General features: G+C 35.1%; 1 protein-coding gene across 3 annotated transcripts in view; it reads right to left on the bottom strand.

Moving 5' to 3' along the window:
- Nucleotides 1-26,683, bottom strand: part of LOC123271012 (phenoloxidase-activating factor 2-like) — a 140,494-nt gene that overhangs the window by 5,371 nt on the left and 108,440 nt on the right. For all 3 annotated transcript variants that reach the window (XM_044737225.1, XM_044737222.1, XM_044737223.1), the window contains 2 exons: nucleotides 14,507-14,815; nucleotides 7,147-7,415 (listed from right to left, as the gene is read on the bottom strand). In XM_044737225.1, coding sequence (XP_044593160.1) covers nucleotides 7,147-7,415; nucleotides 14,507-14,815 — 578 coding nt within the window. The remainder of the gene's footprint in view (nucleotides 1-7,146; nucleotides 7,416-14,506; nucleotides 14,816-26,683) is intronic.

Here is a 26,683-nt window from a genome sequence, read left to right as displayed (position 1 = left end):
GGGCAAAACCTACCAAATTGTCACCAAACGACTTGGAAAGGCTTCACGAGAAGCACCGAAGTCTCCTGCCTTAATGGACAGCATTGTAGCGGAGCTTTTCCCCAAACCCCCGCCGAGGGAGAAGAAACACTACACTAAGAACAGCGAAGTAACACCCTTCACAACTAAGGAATTACAAGACGCGGCCAAGTCACTCAAAACAGGAAAGGCACCTGGACCTGATGGCATCCCAGCAGCGGTGATCAAGATTGTAGCCCTGGAATACTCAGACATACTCCTGAACACCTACAACGCATGCTTGGCAAATGGCACGTTTCCCGCGGTCTGGAAGCGGCAGAGATTGGTTCTCTTAGACAAAGAAAAGGGAACCACCGTAACACCTTCGTCGTTTAGACCACTTTGTATGCTAGACATTGCTGGAAAACTGCTTGAGAAGCTCATACTAGGGAGACTTCGCAACGACATCGACCGTGCTGGAGGTTTTGCCACCAACCAGCATGGCTTCCGGAAAGGTCGTTCAACAGTCGGAGCGATCGAGAAAGTTATAAAGACAGCAACACAAGCATGGTCTGGTAGCCTCAAAGCTCTTAAAGTATGTCTCCTCCTCACTCTAGACGTCAAAAACGCATTTAACAGCGCAAATTGGAGAGACATTTTAGATGCTCTGGAGCACAATTTTGACGCGAAGTCAGAGAATCTGGCACTAGTCGACAACTACCTGGACGAAAGAAAGCTAATAGCAGAAACTACGGAAGGCCTACAAGAATACGCCATAACGGCTGGCGTGCCGCAAGGCTCAATAATGGGGCCCGATCTATGGAATGCGGACTACGACGAGCTTCTTGAAATTTTGTTACCAAAGCAAGTAGAGCTAACGGGCTTTGCAGACGACGTTGCAGCCACGATAGTAGTAGACAGCGTAGAAGAGGCCGAATTACTGGTTCGGGAAACCATTGACGCCGTCGAGACCTGGCTTGATAAACACCACCTGAAACTCGCCAAGCATAAAACCGAGATGGTTGTTCTGACACGTCAAAAATGGTTCCCAAAACCATTCGCTGTGGACATGGAAGGAACAACACTGACGTCAACAAGGGCCCTGCGCTATCTAGGGGTAATGATAGACGAGAAACTATCTTTCCGCGAACACCTTGACAGTGCATGCAAGAAAGCCAGCAAGACGGTGTCTAGCCTAGCAAGAATCATGACCAACACTATGGGACCAAGAACCAAAAAGAGAAGAGTTCTTCTAGTAGTCCACTCGGTACTGCTTCATGGAGCAGAAACATGGGCAGACATATTGAAACAGAAGATCTACCGACGAAAAATAGCGGCAGTGCAGCGGCAAGGCGCTCTCAGGGTTGCCTGCGCCTATCAAACGGTTTCCGAAGCAGCTATATTGGTCATTGCGGGAGCCGCACCCATAGACCTACTCGCGTTGAAGAGAGCAAAGCTCTATGACGCTAAAAACAGTGACGAAAACATGAAGAACGCAAGAACGAGGATAAAGGCAGAAACGCAACAAAAGTGGAAGGACCGATGGACATCGGGAGAGACGGGTAGATGGACGGCACGCCTGATCCCAAACATCAACGTCTGGCTTTCTCGGGAATACGGAGAAACGGACTTTTTCTTGACCCAGCTATTGACGGGACATGGGCAGTTCAATGCCTATCTTTTTAAGATGGGACTGCACAGCACACCAACGTGCAAATACTGCCCAAACAAAATCGACAACGTCGAGCACACGTTCTTTGAGTGTGACCAGTGGAAGGACTACAAAAGCAGTACTGATGAAACTATTGGCACCACGCTCTCCTTTGAGAGCTTAGTAACCTGCATGATCAAAAAAGGCCATTCGGCAGCCGAAATGGAAGTAGATTTCACATAAAGTAAATTTTCATTATAAATATTAATAATAATTTATTTATTTATTAATTATATAATGTGATTCAAAAATGTGGCAAAATGTTCAAATGATTGAAATAAGAGTAAATTCGAATGTTATTCATTCAATTACTAATAATTCTCAAAAAGAGAGCAACTATACTAATTTTCAGAGAAACACTACAATTATCACTGAAACGTTATCAAAGAAAGCAGAAGTAATTTTAAATCAAATTTATGGCAGCAAATCAAGTATCGAAATTAATGATATCGTGCGGAACTATCAAAAAACCATTTTAGAAATCAATAATAATTTTAAAAATATTTATGAATCAGATAATAAAAATTTCATAATACAAAATTATCCTCAAAAAAAGAAAGTAAATTTTACAAGATTTCCAGAAATGATCTTAGATAATTTTTTTATTGATAACGTTGAACCTGACGGAAATTGTTTCTTTCGAACAATTGCTGAACTGATTTTTAACGATGAAGAAAGGTTTTATGAAATCAAAATTTTCGTTATCAGTCACATTATAATGAACTCTAATTTTTACCAAGTATTATGCACAACAAAAGTGATTGAAGTTAGAAAAGGTAATGATGATGACGATATAATAGATGACCCACACATAGATGATTATCTGAGGATGATTGCTGGTGATGGAATTTGGAGTAACGAGGGATCAATTATTCCTTTTTGTGAAGCCTTAGAGACTAAACTGTGTATATTCATTGTCTTTGGCATCGCAGGAATACTGCAAGTACTTATGAAAGTGGAGCCTACAATTACAAAATCATCAAAAATAATGACAATAATCAACATGGATAATGTTCACTTCTATGTAAGTCGAATCAAAGATCATACTATGAGCGTGAATCAATTTTTAGAAGACAGTCAAGACTTTAATAATATAACGACTTTAGAATATAATATCAAACAAATATTCGAAGAATCTTTAGTTCAATTTAATCAAATACAGGAGGAAGAAATGAAATTTCAATAATAATAAATATTAACATTATGTATTAAGCTTTTGATGTATAAAACCGATAATTTTGATAAATAAAATATATAATAAACTAAGAATTGACTAATGAATTTTTGAAAAAATTTAAATGCTAACTAAAACGATAAATACAGTGAAAATTATGTACATAGAAAAATTTTTGAATAAACTATAGAAAATTTATGAAATTGAAAAAATTCAAAAATGAGATGATAAAAAAATAAAAGTAACCAAAATAAATAAGATAGAAAAAAAGAAATTAGATAAAAAAACACCAGACAAATAAGATTTTATTCGCAAAAATGACAAATACAAATTCAGGAATGGTCACGTTTTTAATACACATAAATTTTATGTTCTTATATATAGTATATTACGACCTAAGGCCAGAAAGTCGGTTTACTCCAGGAAGAGCGTACTTTCGGCTAAGAGAGCAAGAAAAATGAATTCTATTCTATATTGTTGAAAATAAAAAAAAAAAATCAAATTTAACCTTAATGAAATGAAATTTAATAATAAACCAAATTACTAATAAACACGACAATAAAAACTCTTGGATTGTATTAATCATTTTGCCATGGTATAGGCCTACTGGGGACCCGCCATGTAAAAGAAAGGGAACGCGTCGTTTTACACAGTACCTCAAGGGTGATGCGGAAATCTGTGTCAAGACAGATTGACCGACACACGAATATGATAAAAGGTTACTTATAAGTACAATACAAATTGTAAAAAAAAAAATTGTTCAAAAGTTGCGTCATGAGGACAAATGCAATAGTTAGATTTCTATGAAATCTACTGAAAAACGACTGCAAAAGTAAAATTCCATTAAAAACCTACAGACGAATAGGTTATTTTCAGTTTAGGTAAATAAAATTACATAAAAATTGAAGCTTGTTTAATGGACTTTAAAATGATATTTACAAAAATTCGATAGGTTATTTCATTCAAAAGTTATGCGCGAAAGAATCAGCCAAAAAGTAAATTTTTAGGATTTTGAAAATTTTGAAACCATATAATTTCTGAACTACTTGACCGATTAAGCTCATCTTTGAACTTGGCCTTGGTATTTGTCTAAAAATGAAGTATGTTGAGTTTGAAAAGGATCCATTAACAACTATAGACGCTATCGTCCGGATAAGTCGCGTTATATCGTATATATATATATATATATATACATATATATATATATATATATATATATATATATATATATATATATATATATATAAATACATACATATATAAACTTTTGAACTAATGGCATTTTCTGAACCAGCTTGACGAACTAAGTCAGAAAATACCAAAATTTTTCAAAAGTTGCGTCATGAGGACAAATGCAATAGTTAGATTTCTATGAAATCTACTAAAAATTCCATTAAAAACCTACAGACGAATAGGTTATTTTCAGTTTAGGTAAATAAAATTACATGAAAATTGAAGCTTGTTTAATGGACTTTAAAATGATATTTACAAAAATTCGAGAGGTTATTTCATACAAAAGTTATGCGCGAAAGAATCAGCCAAAAAGTAAATTTTTAGGATTTTGAAAATTTTGAAACCATATAATTTCTGAACTACTTGACCGATTAAGCTCATCTTTGAACTTGGCCTTGGTATTTGTCTAAAAATGAAGTATGTTGAGTTTGAAAAGGATCCATTAACAACTATAGACGCTATCGTCCGGATAAGCCGCGTTATATCGTATATATATATATATATATATAAATACATACATATATAAACTTTTGAACTAATGGCATTTTCTGAACCAGCTTGACGAACTAAGTCAGAAAATACCAAAATTTTTCAAAAGTTGCGTCATGAGGACAAATGCAATAGTTAGATTTCTATGAAATCTACTAAAAAGAAGATAACTGGTCAGCTGTCGCAGTCTATGCGCAGCGTCTTTTAAAGGAAAAAATCGCAGAAAGATACTAGTAACTAGGAGCAACCGTTGTGAGACGCAACACGGACTGGATTGAAGTAATGCTAACGCGATCCCGATCCAGTCTTCCCCGTAACATCTATGGGGAAAGAGAGAGGAGGATGTTTAGTCGGTATTGTCGTCAATAATATTGACTTCCGAGTCCGACATACCCAGGACAAACATCTCGTACTAGTATACGTAAATGTATTCGACCTCCTCTATAAAAAAAAAAAAAAAAAAAAAAAAAAAAAAAAAAACACACACACACACACACATTGGCGGCAGTACAGCGGCGAGGTGCTCTCAGAGTTGCATGTGCCTACCGCACGGTTTCCGAAGCAGCTGTATTGGTCATTGCGGGAGCCGCTCCCATCGACTTACTGGCGTTCGAGAGAGGAAAACTCTAGGACGCTAAAACTAGAGGAGAAAACATGAAGGAGGCAAGAACAAGGATAAAAGTTGAAACGCAGCGAGAGTGGTAGGGCCGATGGACATCAGGGGAGACGGGCAGATGGACAGCGCGTCTGATCCCAAACATTAACGTCTGGCTCTCTAGGAAGCAAGGGGATACAGACTTCTTCCTTACCCAGCTATTGACAGGGCATGGACAGTTCAACGCCTATCTTTTTAAGATGAACCTGCACCTTACGAAAATGTGCAAATACTGACTGGATCAAATAGATGACGCCGAACACACGTTCTTCGAGTGTGTATGGTGGAAGCACTACAAAAGCAGCACCGAAATACTATAGGACCACGCTCTCTTCCGAGAGCTTGATAGCCTGCATGCTCAGAAAAGAAGAAAACTGATCAGCTGTAGCAGCCTACGCGCAGCGTTTTCTAAAAGAAAAAATTACAGAAAGGGATCAGTAACCAGGAGTAGGTCATCGTGAGATGCAACATGGACTGGATTGAAGTAATGCTTAATCCACGGGGGAAGAAAGAGGAGTTTTTTTTAGTGAGTGAAAATCTTACATTACCGACCATCATCTTTTAATGATACCATCACGGGAATAGTCAGGGAAGCTTCTTAGAACCTCGAAACGTCGAGATCCGATGAAAACTCGATTTTCGAAAAACGTGGTAAAAACAGTAACTCCCCGATTTTTGAAAATCTTCGATTTTTTTAGCGGGGAGTTAAAAAGTATTAAGGGTATTTTACCATATAACAATATTTGTAATGAAAAATTGTAATGCTGTAATATTTTGTAAATTTACGTATAAAAAATATTAGAAAAATAGTAGACCCTGAAGGCCATCCATGCAACTTCCCGCTAATTCCATACCTAGGTGCTCAAAATTGCACTAATGTTGTTTTTGAGCTCTTCGAGCTCAAAAAGATAGCTTTTTGATAGATAGACTCAAAATTCTGATAGAAGTTTCATAGAACAATAGTTTTTGAATTTTTAAACCGCAATAGTTTTTGAATGGATCAACCGATTTTCATAACGCAGTTTTTTCAGCCTGATAAAGATTCTTCAAGTTTGAATTGACAAAACTAGGAAATTTAGAGTCATTCCGAAAAAACACTTTTTTTGGTTTTCTTTCGTTCACGATATCGCTCGAACGAATCAACTGATTTTGACCGGATCAGCGGCGATCGACGTGGTTTTTTAAGGTTATGGGTGAATTAGTCTTTGGAGTTAATCGGTAGAGCCGTTGAAAAGTTATTCCAAAAGAACCACTTTCCAAAAAATTTTTTTCTTAGTTTTTTTGAGATTTTTCCAAATTTCTCTAAATCTATCGATCCGAATCAGTTCAAATTCACAGGAAATCTAAATTTGAGGGAGCTCTTCACACATTTAAATACAAATATACACATACAGACGTACGGGCATAGTGAAAACCTTGCAGAGGTAATCAGGGAAGCTTCCTGTGACCTCAAAACGTCTAGATCTGATGAAAACTCGATTTTTGCAAAACGGGGTAAAACCAATAACTTCCCGATTTTCAAAAATCTTTGATTTTTATGCATGTTATCGTGTTTCAAACGGATAATTGTGCTGATTGACAGGAATTTTTTTTCAACTACTATGATATTTTTTCCTGGACGTGGATTACCAATCGTGTAATTAAATGAATAGTCGCGAAACCGAAGCAAAACAAATTTTTCGATCGTAAAGCACTACTTGATGGTTTGCATCATGAGTCATGCAATTTTAGAAACTTTTTTGAAAGAATACGAAATCATATTTAATTCCATAAAATATATATGATTTCATACCAACAATTTCTTGTGGGTCTTCAGTATTATTTTGTAGAATTTTATGAAATCTTATGAAATTTCATGAAAAACTTTTTTCTCGGAATATTTCTTACCAAAAATATCTTTACCCCAACCACTAGCATAACATCTTGAATTGTCAAAAATATCATCACTTTCTGGTAAACATACGACATCAACATTTTCAGCAATCTCCACCGGTTCGTTCAGAATTAAAATTGCATAATCGTTTCGGAGTGAACCTGAGTGAAAGTCAGGATGAATGATTATTTCAGTGACATCTCGATCTTGATGAGGTAATGGCTCATTCTTAGTTTGAGTATCCCACTCTCCTGCTCGAACCTTCAATTGGCTTGAAATTTTCCTGTAAATCGAGTTAACATTTCTGTAATTAAAATATTCCTTCAAGTACTGTAAAATACATCAAAATCAATCAATTTCCTGGCAAGATATAGGTGGATTAGCGAGTCTTTGCGCTTCGGGTATTTTTTGTTTTTGCCCCTACCATCTCAAATATGTGCTTAAAAAATATTTAGTGCATATGATTAGCATAAGAATACATTTAACTTGTTTTTGCTATCGATACGCATGTATCAGCCTCTAAAAATTAGATGATAGGGGCAAAAACCGAAAATACCCGAAGTGCAATGACTCGCTAATCCAACTATATCGCAACTTAACGTAGTTGTTCAGCTGAAAGAATAGTTTCAGAAAACAGTAATTTATTTTTTTACTCATCAAGGGTATTAAGACGCAGTAACCATTAAAATTTGAAGTCCATAAAATTTTCTTTTCGAGTAATCTTAAGAAAACCACCGAAAAAAAATTTTTGAAATTTTTTTGGTTTTTTTTTTCAGCCTATGGACTTGGAAAAAATTTTTGTGACTTAACCTTTATATGAACCGGATAACTTGTTTATTAATTCGAGGTGGGTTTCGAAAACTTAAATAAATTCCCTTTAAGAATTAGCTATTGATTTTTTGAAAAAAAAAAATTTTTTTCAATCATTACATGAATTTATACAAGCAACAAAAAAAGAGCTTTTCGTAGTTTTTTTAGAAAATCAAGCGCCTAATCAAAAACATAGTGGAAACCACTGATGTTAAGTGTGCTTTTTACAGTTCAATATACTCACAAAAGCCCTGGAAAGTTTCAATTTGATCCAGTCAACTGGTTTTCTGTCCCATTCGATTGAATTTTTCAAAAAATTACAGGAGCAAGATTTTTGCTCCGAAAAGGTTACAATTTTTATTAAAATGAAAGTAAATTTTTTTTTTCATTTTTCTCTCAATTTTGTTCCAGTGACTTGGTAAATTGAAAAAAAAAAGTGCGTGCGTACAAAGTACACAGTACAGAAGTGAAACTTCTTTGGCAAACTAATTTTTAAATCTCGTTTATATTTATACTAATCTAAAGCTTTAGATTTCCAAAACTTAGAGGGAGGGAAAAAGGAAGATACGTTAGGAATTTAATAAATTTAATTGTAATTAAAATAATAAAAGTGTCGAAAATTTATACAAATTATAAATTTAATTTTTTGAATTTATTTCTTCGATATTCAAGTTATTTGATGCAGTTTCTATTGGTATAGTTGTGATCAATGCATTATTTATTTATTTATTTTATTTATTTTTCCATTACATAAACCCAACAGCCCAAAGGGCCAATAACAGGGTTACTTAATTTTTACAAAGTTGAAGATTTTGACATTGTAGCAATCTTAAGATAGTGTAAGGCTCTATATAAACTAAAACTTAATAATTGAATGTTTAATGTATTTATTTACATATAGTTTAGTAACTAATGTAGTAAAAAGAAAGAGAAAAAAAAAGAAAAAATAGAAAAAATAGAAATGATACAAGTTTACATATGCAAAGTTACATTTTCAGCTCCTATTGTTGTTAGCCAGGACCAAGTGTACCTATATTAGTTATATTATGAGGAGTTAAGTATCGGTATCACGCAATTTCAGAATTATTGACGCAAGAGTACTAGGAGTGAGCGGTTGATTGTATCCGAAAAGATCAAGTTCAAGATCCTCATCATTATTATTGGCAACGACGAAATTACAAATTGCTGAGAGTCTATACAATGGAGATGCCTGTGCCAAAGTCGATCTTACTAGAGGAAGATGGAAGAGATTCGAGGATCTGAGGTTACGCGATGGGAGTTTAATAGGGAGCAAGGAGAGGAAATTTGGGCTGTGAATAAAACTCCTACAAACACCCATAACAAATAATACCACCGCACATTTTCTTCTCTCTTCGAGAGTCAGCATATTAGTGCTCCTACATAAATCGAGATAATCGGTTCCACGAACCGGATAGTCACCAGTTTTCTTGTAGACAAGATATTTAATGAATTAACGTTGTATTATTTCGAGGCTCTGTATATGCTTTTTATAGGTCGGTGACCAGATAACCGACGCATACTCTAACTTAGGTCGAACGAGGGCTGAATAAAGGGCCTTAATTGCTACTAGATTTTTAAAATTTTTTGTCATTCTAATTACAAATCCCAGGGTCTTGAGAGCTGATGCAGCTATAGCAGCGTAATGATTGGTAAACGATAGATGATTATCAAAGATAACTCCAAGGTTCCTACAAGATGAGACATAATTAAGAGCAATTTCATTGATAGTGTAGGGATATTGGATGTCAGCTTGGGATTTACTGAAAGATATTACCACGCATTTACGCTCGTTGAGTTGCATTTTGTTTAATTTACACCAGGCCGCCAGCGCATTCAGGTTATTCTGTATTATAATGCAGTCTGTCCACGATCTTATACGAAGATAAAACTTGGCATCATCTGCAAACAGCTCAAAAGGACACGTTATAACGCTTTCTAGAGGGTTAATAAATATAAGGAATAATAGCGGCCCTAAATTCGAGCCTTGAGGGACTCCAGAGGTTGATTTGAACGGTATAGATCGGAATCCATTAAATATCACATAGTTAAATCTGTTAGTGAGATAGGAGATTAACAGAGTTAGTAGGTAGGATGGTAGCCCGAGATCTCGGAGCCTGTGTATTAATATAACTAAGTCAATTTTGTCAAATGCTTTGGTGAAGTCCGTTTGGATAACATCTACCTGATCTCCATTATTAATGTTGTTATTAATGTATTCAGTGTAGCATATTAGGTTAGTTACCGTAGAACGACGATAAAAGAAGCCATGTTGCGAATCACTAATGACCACGCTAAAATACGGCAATAACTGATCATAAATGTACATCTCAAAAACCTTTGCGAAGACAGAGATTAGTGAGATGGGCCTATAATTAGTAATTGTCGCGGGATCATCGGCTTTATGTATTGAGCACACTTTTGTATTTTTCCATTGTGTTGGAAAAATCCAGTGCCTGATACTGCACTCTATAAGCCTCGTTAGAGGCCTAACAAAGTACGCAGAAGCATCTTTCACTACTATACACGGTATGCCGTCAATTCCCGCCGATAGTTTGTTAGGTAGCCGGTTGATGTATTTAGCTATATCATCCTCACTAGGGAGAATAATGCCGCCTAAGTAGTCACTAATAGCGCCTATTTCGGAGAGATCAACCGAGTTGTCAAACTGAGTGTAAACATTACTAAAATACCGCGCAAACTCGTTAGCAATATCTTGTGGGTCAGAGCTGATATCATTATTGATATAGAAACTGGTAGGATATTGGCTCTGCTTTTTACTATTCTTAACGAATTTCCAGAAGTTTTTTGGGTTATTTTCAAGATTAGATTCGGCTTCAATTTGATATCTTCTATGCGCGTTCTTAATCCTAGACTTCAGCGAACTTCTGAGGGCATGATATTGGGCTTTAAAGTACGAAGAGGGATTCTTTACTAGTTTTTGCCTGATTAACTTCTTGAGTTTGCAATCGCTAATTATATTCCAGGTGAACCACGGGGGGTATTTCGAGTTGGTGTTCTTACTACCAGTACCTGTTTTCGGTAACGACCTATCAAAGACTGATTCTAATAGCTGATAAAAAATTTCACACGCATCATCTGGAGGCAAGTTATTAATTAAGTCCCAGTTTGTACTACCGAGTGCATCAAGGAACAGATCCTTGTCATACCTGTGAAAATTATATTTACTCACTGGTACTTTACAACTATTTTTGCTTCACTCAATGATAGTTTGGAGTGATATTGATAGGGCTGGGTGATAGGGATCGAGTTTGACTACTGGTTCATTATTTATAATAGTAGTGCACTCAACAGAGCTAAATACCAAGTCTAGTAGCCTGGCCATAGAGTTCAGCACGTCGTTGTACTGAGTTAGGTTGAGGAAACAGGAGAAAGAGTGTAAGAGTTCGGCTCTGGCACATACATACCCATCGCGACAATATGAAGAGAAATGTGGCGAGTTAAAATCCCCGACAATCACTAACACTCCCGCGTCAACAAGGTGGTGAGTTGATAGGGCATCCAGGAAGTCCGAATAGACTTGGTTGTGAAGATCAGGTGGTATGTAAAGAGCAATAAGACAAATTGGTGGGTTTAGACCAACAGTGACACTAACCATATCGATTTGGGGAAAATCATCAGTTAATATATCCATGCTATTGTATTGCACCGGTATGGGTGTATTACAGACTATCAGTACACCACCACCTGATCCCCTGAATCCCTCACGTCGGTCACATCTAAAAACATGGAATAAATTAGAATCAAATAATTCAGATGAATAAATACTACTATTGAGCCAGGTTTCAGTGAAAATATATACATCATAATCAATAATTGAAGTGTTATATAATACATTACGTAACTTCGACTTAAGTCCTCTAACATTTTGGTAGTAAATGTAACTCTGCTTATAAGTAGTATTTAAAATTGTCCAGCGCTCTACATTTGACTTCGACGAGGTGAAGGTTTGTTGATGATTGTTGTCCTGCCATTCCTTGTCACTAGACGTAGATTTGCTTCTCCATCCGCAACTCGACGTTGATACTCTTCCCGAGTACTCTTGTGCTGCGACCGTTGTCGTTGGGTGCGATCGTTCGTCATCACTATATTGTTCAGGCTCATATCTGGTGGAAGTTGGTTGGACTTCTTCCTCTGTATGAAGTTCTGGATAAGCTTACCAGGATAACTTGGGTTAGCGAATATTATTTTTAACGGTCTCGGTTTTCCGAGCGCCGGAGAATATTTACCAACTCTATAATGTGATGTCAGCGACGAGGAGGATGAGTCGATGCCAAGTGTGTTACAAAGTTTTGTAACAAAATCTGAGTCCGCTTCAGATCTGGCCTCTAGATCAGTCTGTGTGGATTCAGGAAGATTGAAGAGAAGAACATTGCTGCGCCTAGCTAACCTCTCTTCGACTTCATCAAGAATAAATTCATCGCCTGGTGAATGCTCCTCCAAAGCCTTTATCTTGTCCGAGTTAACCTTGAGATTGCCCCCAAGTGTTACGACCTTTTTACCAAGTTTGCGTTGCCCCTCTTCTATTAGGTTTATCCTGTCATTGAGAGATTGACGTAACGCATCAACGCTTTCTTGGCCTTTTTGGATCCCTGAGGAGATTTCGTTCTTAACAGATCTATTTTCTTCGCAAATGAGCTTGCGTAAGTCTTCGTACGAAAAGGATTTTTTAATACCACAACACCTTTGGAACGCGCCGTTCGGTAAAACATTTGTAGACTTCGCGCAACTGGGGTGATATGTCGCTGCACAAGACGGACAGTCAACACTGTCAGTTGCTATACTGCCAGAGCAGCCACGACAGGTACGAGACATATCGTTGAATGTTTGTAAACAAACCAGTCGATATTAGCGGGATGTGAAAGTTATATTACTTTCTACTAGATGGCACTATTTGGAGTGATATAATGATCGATGAACTATCGATAATTTCGACTAATATGGTAATTATCCGCAGGTGTCAGCACTTTTCACTGTAATGCCGGATATACGTATGTGATTATTATTATTATTGTTGTTGAATTCCACTAGCCAAGCCGAGAAAATGACAATTACGTTAATTATGTCATTGCCCTTTCAGAACTTTATATTTCAAAATAATCACTCTTACCACCGCGACACTTAGCGTATAAAATTTCACCAAAATATATGCAGATAAACACTCAATTTGTATGTTTTATATGAGCGAAACAGAACGTGACCTTACTCTGTCGCCATCTTTTATGTTAATTATGTTAATTATGATAATTAAAATATGCAATATAAGTTCGTGTTCCAAAATTATCTAAATGTCTTGTAAAAATAGCATCTATTGTCGTTTATCGTTCCTGAGTTTGTAGTTGGTATCTTTGGATTATTGACAATAACATACATTATATAATAATTTATTATATATTAATTTTGATGGATTGCCATCTAAAGTTCTAATATTTAACTACTCAATGAATACATCAACCAAGAGCGTGTATTTTTTCTCGATCCCGAAAAAAAAAAAAACTGTTAATGGGGCAAGGCTCATAGCGCTAGTACGTTCCTGAATGTTTCCGAGCATACTAGTATATACTCAATACAAAAGTAGTGTAAGTCAATTGCTATAAGTGTGAACATAAAACTATAAGCAATGAATAATTAATCTAAACTTACAGCAGCTCAGTTTCTAACGTTTCTTCTAGATCATCCTTCTAAATTTAAACAGATTCACTCTTTCGTTGAAGATTTCGTTAATTAAAACTATATTATCATGTGCATGTACTGGATTATACAATAAGATATGTTATCAGTTGTAGCGTATCGGCGATGGTATCACCATCTTTACGTCAAAATACATGATTATCTTAAGTTTCGATTTTAATACTTTTAAGCTTTTCACGTTCAATAACATAATTTCTTATATAACTGAAACTCTTTGAACTTAAAAATCTGAGTATGCGGTGTCGATAATTATATCTTAGAAATTTTTCAATCGTAACATAAAATACACGTAATTGAGTAAGATTTCTCTTACATAGTCATACACAAGACCCTTAGTTTTTAACGTCTTCATCTACATATGTGCCTTGCACAAGATGGTGTCGCAAGAAATTGATCCAAGAATTGTGTATAACTTGCTCATAATATGATACTTTGTTGGTTCCTGATGCATTACTTGCACCAAAAACTTACAGTAGATGCTTGCAATTTAAATGTCCGACAATTATCTGCAATCAGACCCATAGGTAGAATTTGACGATAGCAACTATCGAACTTTACGGCAATCTTGCGCAAGCCTTGTAAAAGATTGCTGTATGAAAATATCTTTGGCGTAGTCAAAATTAAAATCATTAAATAAAAGTTATTATAGCACTAAAATAAAATGAAAGGAAAATCCTACTCATCGTTGTACATTACATATTTCTGTATCTATTCTGACTTTATCATGTCATCTCCAACTTTTAAAAATAAATTATTCTAAATGATCGATAAGCAAGTGAGGAATTTCGAAATTCAACGTAAAGTTGTAATGCTCATAGGTTTAATTTATCTTACCCATTGACACAATGAGCAGCGGTCAAAATAGCTTGATTATGTATTAAGGAACCACCGCATTGATATACATTAAGCTTCTGCCCACTTTGACTAATACCTTCTTCTCGTAATATTGCTACCATCCATGGAAATTCTCCGAATTGCGCTTCATTATCAGTGTGTCCAGTAATTCGGAAACCAACTCCATCAGGGCGACGTTGTCCACATCCACGCCGAATTATTGGTTTTGGAGTAACTCGATTCTCTGAATCCAATATATGCGGACGTTTGCAACAAATGTCGAGGTAATTTTCACATACTCCACGTATTCTTAAAAAAAAAAAAATAAAATTATTGATTAAGATATGGCAGTCATGAGACCACTGTTATTTTTTAATAATAATTAGAATTAATTTTTTTTATCTTGTTACGTCGTGGTTTATTTTAACATTATTTTATTTGTCTGAATAATATAATTTTATTCTTTTAAAATATATTTTTAAAAGAAATAAAATTTACAGCAGACACTGATAATGAGAAAGGCATTAAGTGTCTCGTCCGGTCTCGCCGAAAAATTTCCCGTCATTAGGCAGACTTAAGTTCTTTGAAGATTAAAATCCTAAGTACACAAGTAAGTGGAAGTTTTATTGCCCTCTGTATTGACAGCATTTTAGGAAAGAACTTTAGAAATTTTTGAACGTTTAAATAGCATTAAATCTAATAGAAAATAAATTTAAAACTTTTAAGATAAAATAATTTTAAAGAACTAAAAATTTAATAATAAAAGTTAACAACAAATTTAATAACCAACATTAATATAAATAGGAAGTATTTAAATAATTACTAAAAAAGGGGAATTAACAACTAAAACAATAGAAAATATTTAAATAATTATTTAAAAATTTAATATAAAAAAAAGAAAAATCAACAACAATTACGTAAATAATTACGAAAGAATAAATAATTATAAGAAATGAATGTTATTAGTAATAGTTATTAATAAAATATAAGACTTAGTTAAATAAAAACTATGTATTTGTGTGCATGTAAATGTGCTTACACGTATACCAATACATAGTTATATATTAGCCTATAAGTAAGAGAGACAGAGAGACACATCATGCCCTCTGGGCCCAAGGAAGGGAGTTCAAGCGAACATCTTGGAAAAATCGGAAGAGAGGGTAGAAACTAAGGGAAATAGACAGGTAATTAGATACTGTTTTCCCCCAATTAGTAATTTGGAAACGCCCAAAAATTCGAGTCCCAAGAGAACTTCGTATGAACTCTCTCTCTCTCGTCATCCTGACCCCGAACTGAGCGGATCGCCCAATTAGCTAGTGACCGTGGCTACTCTCACGCAGCTGAATAGTTTATTTTAAATTAAACTCAGTGTTAATGAATAAGTTTTCATTTGTTATTTTAAAGTAAAATCGTAATAATATTTTAACATCTTCCTACTTATCTTCACATAAAATTAAATAAATAATTAACCGCGTTAAATAATAAAAATATTAATTGACCAAAAACCCACGTGTGTCGACGCAACAATAAAGGTATGTGTTTAAACTTATTGTAGTTTCACATGTGTAAAACTTTGAATATTAATATAAACCTGAAACAATAGAATTTTGTAAACATTTATCTTTTGTAACTTTTAATTAATTTCAATATATTGTATAACTCTTAAATTGCAGTGAGTTAATTTATTTAAAAAGAAAATACCAATATCCTTTCACAATATTTCTGGGTTCCCGGTCTAGTGGTTGAAAAATACCAGGACCAAAATAAATATTAATAATTTACGTTCATCGTTTGGGACGTAACAATATAAATTTAAATGCAAATTTAGTTTAACATTCGAGATTTATAAATAAGACTGAAATCTTACTGAATTCAACATAATAATGTTTACCTATTTTTATTATCCCGGGGAAAACTGTTCAGATATAAGCCTGTTCATGCCTGATCAGGTCTACTCATGTCTGAGGCATTATATACTTAAAGATTGAGCACTCATGACCATGCCTGATCACGCATAGTTATACCTGAATAGTTAAGTACGTTTAGGCATGATCAAGCTTATTTATGGATAGTTATGTATGCTCATAAATAATCACGTCTGAACGTATTAACGCTTCAGACCTGACTATGCATGGCGATGCTTGATCCGACATGATCAAGCGTGGTCAGGCCTGAAGTATATAAAGCCTTAGAAATGAGCAGGCATGACCAGGTATGATCGGACTTGATATCAGATATGAGCAGGTATGGTCAGGCCTGAACGTATTTTACTCTTCAGACATGAACGAGCAAGATCATGTCTAATATAAGGCCTAATCATTCATGAACAGGCATGCTCATGTCTGAACATTTTTTCCCGGGAAGATTAAAAAACCTATAAGTTACAAATTGTACTTGTGTTTATTGATGATAAAAATATTTGGTGTTGTGTGTAACTTTATAATATTTATCAATTTTAAAGTTTTTTCTGTTTTATAAATGTCAGGAATGCAACTTTCCTTAAAAATTTAGGCTTTTGCATGAATTTTTACATTTTTTTTCGTTAAAATTATGATTTTTTATCAATTCTTTATTTCTAGGTGTAAATTTCATATGATTTCTACATTTCAATTTATGATGATTTATTATATCGACTGATGACTTTAAACTTCTTACACTGACTTATTTTTTGAGTGCCTGAGAAAATATACTTACATATTTTTATATATACATGATAAGACATATAATTATAGATAAATAGTTATTAGAGCTATGAATGATAATATCTGATTATCTATGGAGCTATGTAAAATTATATATAATTTGTAATTCCATAATCAAAATTAAGGGATCAAACTTGAAGGGAATTTTTCTTCTGTATATAGAAAAATATTTCAATGAAGGAATAAAGAAAACAAATAGTAGTTTAAAACAAATCACCCTAACAATTAATTTATAAATGACATTTAGTTTATTAGCTATGGAATTTTTTGACGATATGGATATATCCTCTATAGAATTTGAACTACTTGAAGAAACTATCTGTGATATACTTTTATGAATAAATGGAAAATCACGAGTAAAGTGCATTATAAGTTCTTTCCAATATCGCGTTCCAGCAAATAAATATTTAATTAGATCTACATCAATTTATTTTATTTATTCCCGGATTGTCATTATTTTGTTGAAGAAGCAGTAAGAATGAGTTATCAAATTGGAGCATGTTTCGACTAATAAAATGACAGCAAATATTTTAACAAAAGCACTTTCAAGAGAATTACTTGAGGAATGCATTAGAAGCCTAAGATTCTAAAAGATCAAAATTTTTGAGAGGATATGTTTGAGCAGGTAAAATATAATTCAAGACAACCATTATTAGTTAATTACACCGGCACACAAAAAAAAAGTTGTCAGTACTTTTGATCGGACCTACCTATCGTTATGTATTTTGACGCGCTGAATCCGAATCTGAAGTCAGTTTTGCCCATACACGATCACAATTTTGAGTAAAATCCAAAAAAACCCAAAAAAAGGCAAAAAATTGTGAAAAACTGCCGTCACAGCGATGAATAAAATTTTGTGGACCTAGATTAAGTATGATTTTTATGTATTTCAATTCACTAAATCTGAATCTCAACGATAATTAGCCCGTTGAGCCGTCAAAATTTCAAAAAATAGCAAAAAACCCAAAAAAATTTCAATAAATCGTGAAAAATCGAAATTATTGAGATAAAAAAATTTTTTGGATTCATATTGAGTATGTTTCTTATGTACTTTGTTTCACTGAATTTAAATCTGAAATCTTTTCCTTTTGAAGTTTTAAAATTAAAAAAAAATCTCAAAAAAATAAAAAAATCGGGAAAATTATTGTTATAAATATGAGAAAAAAAATCTATTAAACACGATTGTTAATGACTTAGGTGCATTTTCATAGATGAAATATGATTTTAAAATTGCAAAATTGACAAAATTTTCAATTCTTTAAAAAATAGCATGTAAGGAGAAGGACGAAGCCATATTTTTGAATTTCAAACTGTCGTTCGTTTGTATCGAATTTTCAACTTCTCGATAAGAAAATCGAAGATTTTTGAAAAATCGGGAAGTTATTGGTTTTACTCCGTTTTGCAGAAATAGAGGTTTCAAAACATCTCGACGTTTTGAAGTCCTTAGAAGCTTAGGTGGCAATCCAAAGAATATTATTGCCGTTAGACTTCGTGAAAAGTTTAATTGATTCAGTTCGCTAGATTTTGAGCAATCTCAAAAATAAAAAATTAGGAAAACGGTTGACCCTGAAGGCCACCTTTGCAATTTCCCGCTAATTTCGTTAATACCTGAGCGCTTAAAATTGCATCTACGAAGTTTTTGAGCTCTTCAAGCTCAAAAATACAACCTGTTTGTAATTTTGAGCTCTCCGAGCGCTCTTTAAGCTCAAAGGTATGATAAAAGTTTCATAGAACACTATTTTTTGAATTTTCGAACCGCAATTACTTTTGAATGAACGAATCGATTTTTACGCGGTTGACGGCATTCTACGCAGTTTTTAAGCTTCGTAAGGAATATTTAAGTTTTGATATATCAAACTAGATATTTCAGAGTAACTCCGAAAAAAAAGCTTTTTTCGGTTTTCTGTCGTCAACAATAACTTGAACGAACCAACCGATTTTGACCCCATCGGCGGCGATCAACGTGGTTTTTTGATGTTAAGAGCCGATTAGGTTTTAAAAATTATCGGTAAAGCCGTTTAAAAGTTATTCCAAAAAAAAACCATATTTGAAAAAATTTTTTTCCTCATCTATTTTTAGATTTCTCAAAATCTATCGTTCCGAATCGGTTCAAATTGACAGGAAATCTAAGTTTAACCAAGCTCTTTTCAATGGCACCAACCGCGATGAAATCGGTTCAACCGTTCAAAAGTTATAAGAGATTTACATACTTATGCACGAACACACACACACACACACACACACACATACACACATACATACACACACATACACACACAGACATACACCGTGTCAGGTTGCTGGATCTCGCATCGGGCGCTTCCCAAGGTGGCGGATAAGGGAATGCCCGGCAGTAATGTCAGGTACAGAGGAAGTAAAATACTCGGGGTGGAACAAAACCTAGCCGACAACAATATAGAAATGTCACAGAACTCTCAAAAATCGTTCACAGTACAGGGGATAGATACCTCAGTGCCGGCGAGGGAAGGCATGCAAACGGGCCTGAACTCGTCGTTATCAAGCGACTGTTTGAACAGCGGGGTGGACCCCATGGCTCCGCTGTCTAGAAATGCTACAGGGAGTACGAAAACAGCACCGATGGATATGGACGGACTGTCAAGCAACGATCCTCCAAAGAGTGGCGGTCCTATTACTCTCGTCACTACCCATGCTTACAGAGGAAGGATTAACTCTCTACCGATTGCAATTGCCCAACAATCGCCAATGTAGCGGCTCGATAACAAAATCGAAGAGCTAGCTGATTTCATCAAGGACAAGAAGAATCTTCATCATGAGATCAGAAAATTGATTAAATCCATTGCCACGGCATATAGGCTGGTCAACAAACCACCAGGCATGTCAGCGTCAGCGACCCAAACAACTCCGGGTCTTACCAAAAAACCACAGCCACCTCAGGTTACTCCAACCAATCCACCACAGTAAGGTAAGGACAACAACAAGAAGAGGCCACTGTCCACGTACAGCCCTTCCTTAGAAATTGACAAGCCAGAATAAAACAAGACAGCCCAGGACGATACCTGGATCAACGTGACTTGGCATAAGAAGAAGAAGGAATCAGAACAGGAGCCAGCGGCTCAATCTAATGAAGCTGAAAACCAGCCAAGTACGGGTGGCTTTAAGGAATCGAGGAGGAAAAAGACAAGAACTAAGGTTGTGCTTGTCCAACCAGTTGAGAGGCGAACTTACGCCGATCTTCTCAAGGAAATCAAGGCAAAAGTGAACTCGGCAGAGACTAGAGTAGATATAAAGTCTATAAAATGGACAAAACTCGGGGGTGTCCTCTTTGAAATGACTTGGAAGAGTGAGGACAACAGTGCTTTCATTGATGCTGTAAGGGATTAATACTAACATTGACACGGTCAAGACACTCATACCCACGACAAGGATTGAGATCCTCGACCGAGATGGAGTCTCTACTGAAGATAATGTCCAGGAAGCACTCCAACGCGACTTCACAAACAGTCTGGAGATCAAACGTGTGAGTTTGACAAAACTTACACCACAAGGTAATCGGGCAGCCTTCTACAAGATAGACGAGTGTAGCGCGATCACGATCCTTGATAAGGCCCGTATAAAGACCGGATTGGTAAACTATCGCATACGCTCAGTTGCGAAAGTAACCCGATGCTATAAATGCCTTAGTTTTGGACACCACACGCGTAACTGTACGGGAGCGGACAAAAGCAAGTGTTGCTTTAAATGTGGCGGATAGAACCACAAGTCCATAAACTGCACGGAGAAGCCATAGTGCTTCCTTTGTAGGCCAGGCAAAGACGTTCAGGATGGCTTATACCATACAGCTGGCTCCGGGGCTTGTAAGGCATTCTGCACCGCACTTGCCGAAGTCACGAGACAGCAGAAAGGACGCGCTTATTGCAAGGCAACCTGAACAGGTGTGCTTTAGAGCAAAATCTACTGCGCCAGCGTATCTTTAAAGACAAAATTTACATCTGCCTTACCTGCAAGCAACATTTCAACATCCAAGATAGAGCATGGTACGCTAATAAATCTGGTACGGCAGCAATTTGGATCGCAAACACAAAGAACATTACCGTCGACAACAGTGGAAGCGGATCAGGATTTGTCTGGATTAAAACCCTCACGACTTACTTTATAAGCGTCTACCTTTCAACCAATGAAGGGATTAGGGTGTTCCGACAAAAAATGGCAGACATAGAGGACGCCATCGGCAAGTTCCATGAGGAAGTTGAACATAGCAGATATTGGTCATAGCAGGAGCCGCACCAATCGACTTACTAACATTCAAGAGGGCGAAAATTTACGACACCAAAATAAATGGTATCAACTCTAAGGAGGCAAGAGCAAAGATAAACACGGAAACACTACATGAGTGGCAGGATCGATGGACAATCGGGGAAACAGGTAGATGGACGGAACGCCTGATTCCGAACACAAACGTCTGGCTTTCTCAGAAGCACGGAAAAATGGACTTCCTCCTGAACCAGCTACTGACAGGACATGGGCAGTTCAATGCCTATCTTTTCAAGATGGGTTTGTATTACGGCCCCGCGCAATACGTCAATGAATCATTAATTAACCAAAATGCCCACTAATTAATAAGGGAACTATGAGCTATTGTATCGCAGTACCCTCAAGAACCGCCCACCCCTTGTACCCTCATCCTCTTCTCCGGAGTAGTCTGTAGGAAGCCGTAACTATTATGTCAAACAGATATCTAGGCTGCACCATAACTATTGTGGGAGGGCCTAGACTCTATCGCGTGATGCCCTGCACCAATCTGGACAAAGAATTTGGGGTGAGGTTTTCACCTACCTCCGAAAAGGCCGATTCCTAGGCTCAAAAGAGCTATACTCGCACGTACCAATCCGGACGAGAAGAATATGTGGTGAGGCTTTCGCCTACCTCCGAAGAGGCTGATTCCTGAGCTCAAAAGAGCTATACTCGTACCTATATTTGTCCTACGGGCAATCCATTCTCTGTGGGCACATCGAGATGTATCCACAGACAATGAACAGTATCCAGCGGGAACCACGGGGAGGCGGAGTCGATAGAAGACCATGTTGTTTGTGTAGTGTGTTGTGTGTAAAATATGATTCTACGTGTAAGTATTTGTGTGCGTGGGGCGCCCGGGCACTTGTGTAGTTACCAATCCGGACGAGCCGCGGTCTAGTTTTTCTTCTGGAGGGCCCTAACACACGTATAGTGAAGAGAATCTATTGTCCCCCGCCGTTACCAACATGGCCGCCGATGAATATTACATTATCAATAAATAATTTATTCGGTCCTCCCAATGCATGTTTTTCTGTATACTCTACGATAAAAAAAATAGATAAGAATTTTATGAAAAAATAATCTATGAAAGGAATAATTATCATCGGCCGAGCTCCTCGAATAATGCCTTATATGGACATATTCACCGAACATCTTTATATATAAAAATGAAACCCGTTTTCCTTGGTCACGGCATCACGCGTGAATGGCTGGACCGATTTCACTAATTCTTTTTTTGTTGTATTTGTTATTATTAGGAGAAGGTTCTTACGGAAAAAAATATTAAGAAAATCTCTCAGAAATATTGAAAAATATACATTTAATTTTGCATATTTAAAAAAACGCGCGTAACGAATGTCAATGTCATTCACAGCCATAGACTATATTAAAAGAAATCTTTGCTAACGCCATCTAGCACGCTCCGATAGAAGAAGCAGGTCAGAATATAGTTTCTGCTATAGTACAGTTACATACTTAGCCTATATCTCAGAAAAAAAGTTAATATGGCTGACCAAAACATAAAAAATGGATCAAACTGCCAGCCGAAATAAATTAATTTTAATTAAGTAAAAAAATTTTGCGCTTCGATTTTTATCCTTAGCTATCCGGAAAAGTCTGATGAACAGTTTAAAAAAAAAATTGAGTGAAAAAATGAAATTTCTCAAAAGTTATAAGGTTTACCCCTCCATGCGAACTTAAAACAATGACACCCATATACCATGAAAAATCAGGTTTTTTTGTATTATTATTATTTAATGGCTATAAATAATTATAAAAAATTATTTAAACTTTTCAGTAATCATTTTTCTTAGCAACAAAGCGTGTTTTATATCATTTCTTTACGTATAAACAATTTAAAAGGCGCTTAAAGCATGCAATATAGGTAGGCGCACCTAAGTGTGGTATGAGTATATGAGTTTGATTTCATAACGCATTATACAAACTTCGCATAACCTATTTAGTAATCTGTGGTAGTACATGGGCTTTATAAAAAAAATCTGTGGTAATCTGTGATAGTGATGTGCCAACTCGGAAAAAATATTACTCGATTTAACTCGAGTGAAATCCAATCATTTATTTAAGTATTTAAAATAATATTTACTATCAATTAAACTATTTTTATAATCAGTAATCACAATATTTTCAAGAAAATAAGATAATTAGTATCTATTGTATCTATAGATTATTAATAACTAATAAAATTATTAATTTTGAGTGTAAATCGCACGATCAGTTAATTAAGTGACTTACATAACCTCTAAAATACTCAACACGTGTCACGAGTTCCCGCAAACAACGGCCATTGAGTTGTAAGTATAAATTATTTTTTACGTTTATTATAAAATCAAAAATTATTCTTTCTTATTTATAACGAAAATATTATTGGGAATGGTGAAAAACGAATTCGGTGAAAGTTAGATTTTTATTACAATTGGGAAATTTTTTTTTTTTGTGTTTACTTATAAGAGCTCTAACTTCGACAGAATTTTTTTTTTCACTATTTCTAACAATATGTATTTTCGATATAATTAAGAAACATAAAATTTTTCGCTTTCGTGAAACTATCTAATTTTTACATGTATATTTAATGTAATCAAAGATGAAATAAATGATTAATATAATAATTAAATAATTCAATCAGCTCTATTCATGTGTGTTTTGTATTGTACAGTGAACAATGCCAACAAAACGCAAAGGGGCCAATTTGAGCCGTGATACAAATAAATCTAGAAGCATTCGAAATAGAAGAGCCCAAAGAACCGAAGAACAAGTTCAGGAAGAAAATACTGGAGCGCGTGTGAGAATGGCGCAATTGCGTCAAGAACAATCAGACGATACACGAGCTGAACGCAATGAAGTCATGAGATTAGAACAACGACAATCACACCATCAAGTTTGTTTGTATTAGCTGAAAACGGGCTAACAAAAAATATTGTTCACGCTGCAGCATTAAGAGATTAATATTATGTAATTAATTAATTATATAAATAATTATTACTTTTAATAAATTAAAACAATTAATGTTTGTTGTTTTGTTATTTTTAAACAACATTCCCTCATCGTTCACAGCGCTCCAGGCCTTTTTCACTCATATTCCACATCCTTATACACTTCCAATAAGTTAGTAATTTTTTTTCGACACTAGAAATTCTCTAGAAATTATTCATATGGCAAAACAACGTTTGCCGGGTCAGCTAGTTACCTTATAAGAAAGCACTTTTGTCTAGCTACGTGACTAGCCACTATGGCATCATGGCGGATCTGCCAGTATAAAAACCCTAGCCGCGGAAGCCAGAGCGGCCCTCATCAGGAAGCCGGTAACCCGTGTTACGGTCCGTGATATTTTTTCCATTACATGTTTATTTAATTAAATTTACCGAGTGCCCAAATTCAATAAATAAGCCATTGGCTTCAATAAATAAATATTGATAATTAGAAAGTAACTAATTAATTTAATTGTATTAAGACAGAAATGGGTAATCATTCTTACACTTTTTATTATATTGATTGACAAGTCATCAGTTTTCGAGAATCAACTTACGTTTAAGATATATTTATTTAAACAAATTTTCGAGATCGGAAGAATAGAAACAAAACCCTTTTATCTCTCAGTAAATATACCTAGAACCGCTACGTATAACTATCGGTGAGCTGAAGAATTTATAAAACTCATTACGTGCAATCATCGAAACTAAAAGAACTTATTCGGATATTTGAACGCTGTAATATTGTTTATAGTTATATATAATATTAATAATTAAGTGGAATAAGTTAATATAAGGAAGTTATAATTGAGACAGTTATTATATAAATAACTTATAATTGTAGTCTTTATAATAATTATTATTATATAAATTATATCTTGATATTGTGGTATAACTTATTATGGTATATAACATTCTACTACAATTATAAATAATGCTGTGAAGCGGGAAAGAATAGGAGTTAGGGTAGTTATTACGTGGAGCGTTCCACATTCACGTAACAGGATATTGGTAGGAAAGGATTGAGAAAGGAATGTAGAACGAATAATGGAACGAAATATGGACAGTGGCTTGGATAAAGTATACATTCTTACTTTGTTATAAAGGTAATAATAGTCTAATAATTACCCATACTATAATGTGGTATAAATTATATAATATTATATAATATTATAAGACAATAATATATTCTTATAATTCCTTCCTAATGTGGAACGCTTCACGAAATAATTACCGTAACTCCTATTCTTTCCCGCTTCACAGCATTACTTATATTTGTAAAAATGCTTACCGTAAGATGGACGGTGTGGCTCAATGTATATAGAATAAGCGAAAGAAAATTTAGTATAGACCGGATAGCTCAAATGGTAGAGTAGCCGACATGTCTTCGGAAGGTTCTGGGTTCGAATCCCAGTCCGAGCTATCTAATAAGCTCGAAGAGCTCAAAAACGTCATTGGTGCAATTTTAAGCGCCTAAGTATGGAATTAGTGGGAAGTTGCAGGGATGGCCTTCAGGGTCAACCGTTTTCCTAATTTAGGAATATTTATGAAATGTTCCACTTAAATACTATTGTATTTATAGCCTTATAGATTATTGTAGTTATACAATTTAATAATAACTACAATTGATATTATTATTAAAGATAGTATATATTATAGTACATATATATGGTATATTATAACCACGGGCTTAGTTATAATAACTAAGTTACATTATAAAGTATATTATAATATTAATATTATGTAATATTATATAATTATACATACATTATAAATAATATAATATTTAGTTATACCTTCGGTATGTATAACATATTATATTAATACTATAGTCTAATATATTATACCACCTACACTAATACTCTACTATACCCACATTATAGTATAAAACATTTATCGAGATAAACATCTCCGAAAACAAAATACCTTATAACGTGAGTATAAGTCGTGGTATCCCACATAGTTCGACTTACTAAATAAACAGTTACTAAGCTGTGAGTAAGAACAAAAAACTACATGACTAAGAATATTTGGTGCAACACATATTACTATTGGAACCACAAAGATTTTATTCGGAAACAGGAAATTTTATTATTGAGATAAAAAAATCCCACGGTAAGAATTTACTCGGAAAGATAAGAGAAAAATGAGATGCGACAATACATAGCAGTACTACCCGCGAGAACCCTCACCTGAGCAAATAAACGCTGATTCAC

This window comes from Cotesia glomerata, linkage group LG8 (genome assembly GCF_020080835.1).
Source record: "Cotesia glomerata isolate CgM1 linkage group LG8, MPM_Cglom_v2.3, whole genome shotgun sequence".
Taxonomy (NCBI): Eukaryota; Metazoa; Arthropoda; class Insecta; order Hymenoptera; family Braconidae; genus Cotesia; species Cotesia glomerata.
This window is presented reverse-complemented; position numbering and strand designations above follow the sequence as displayed.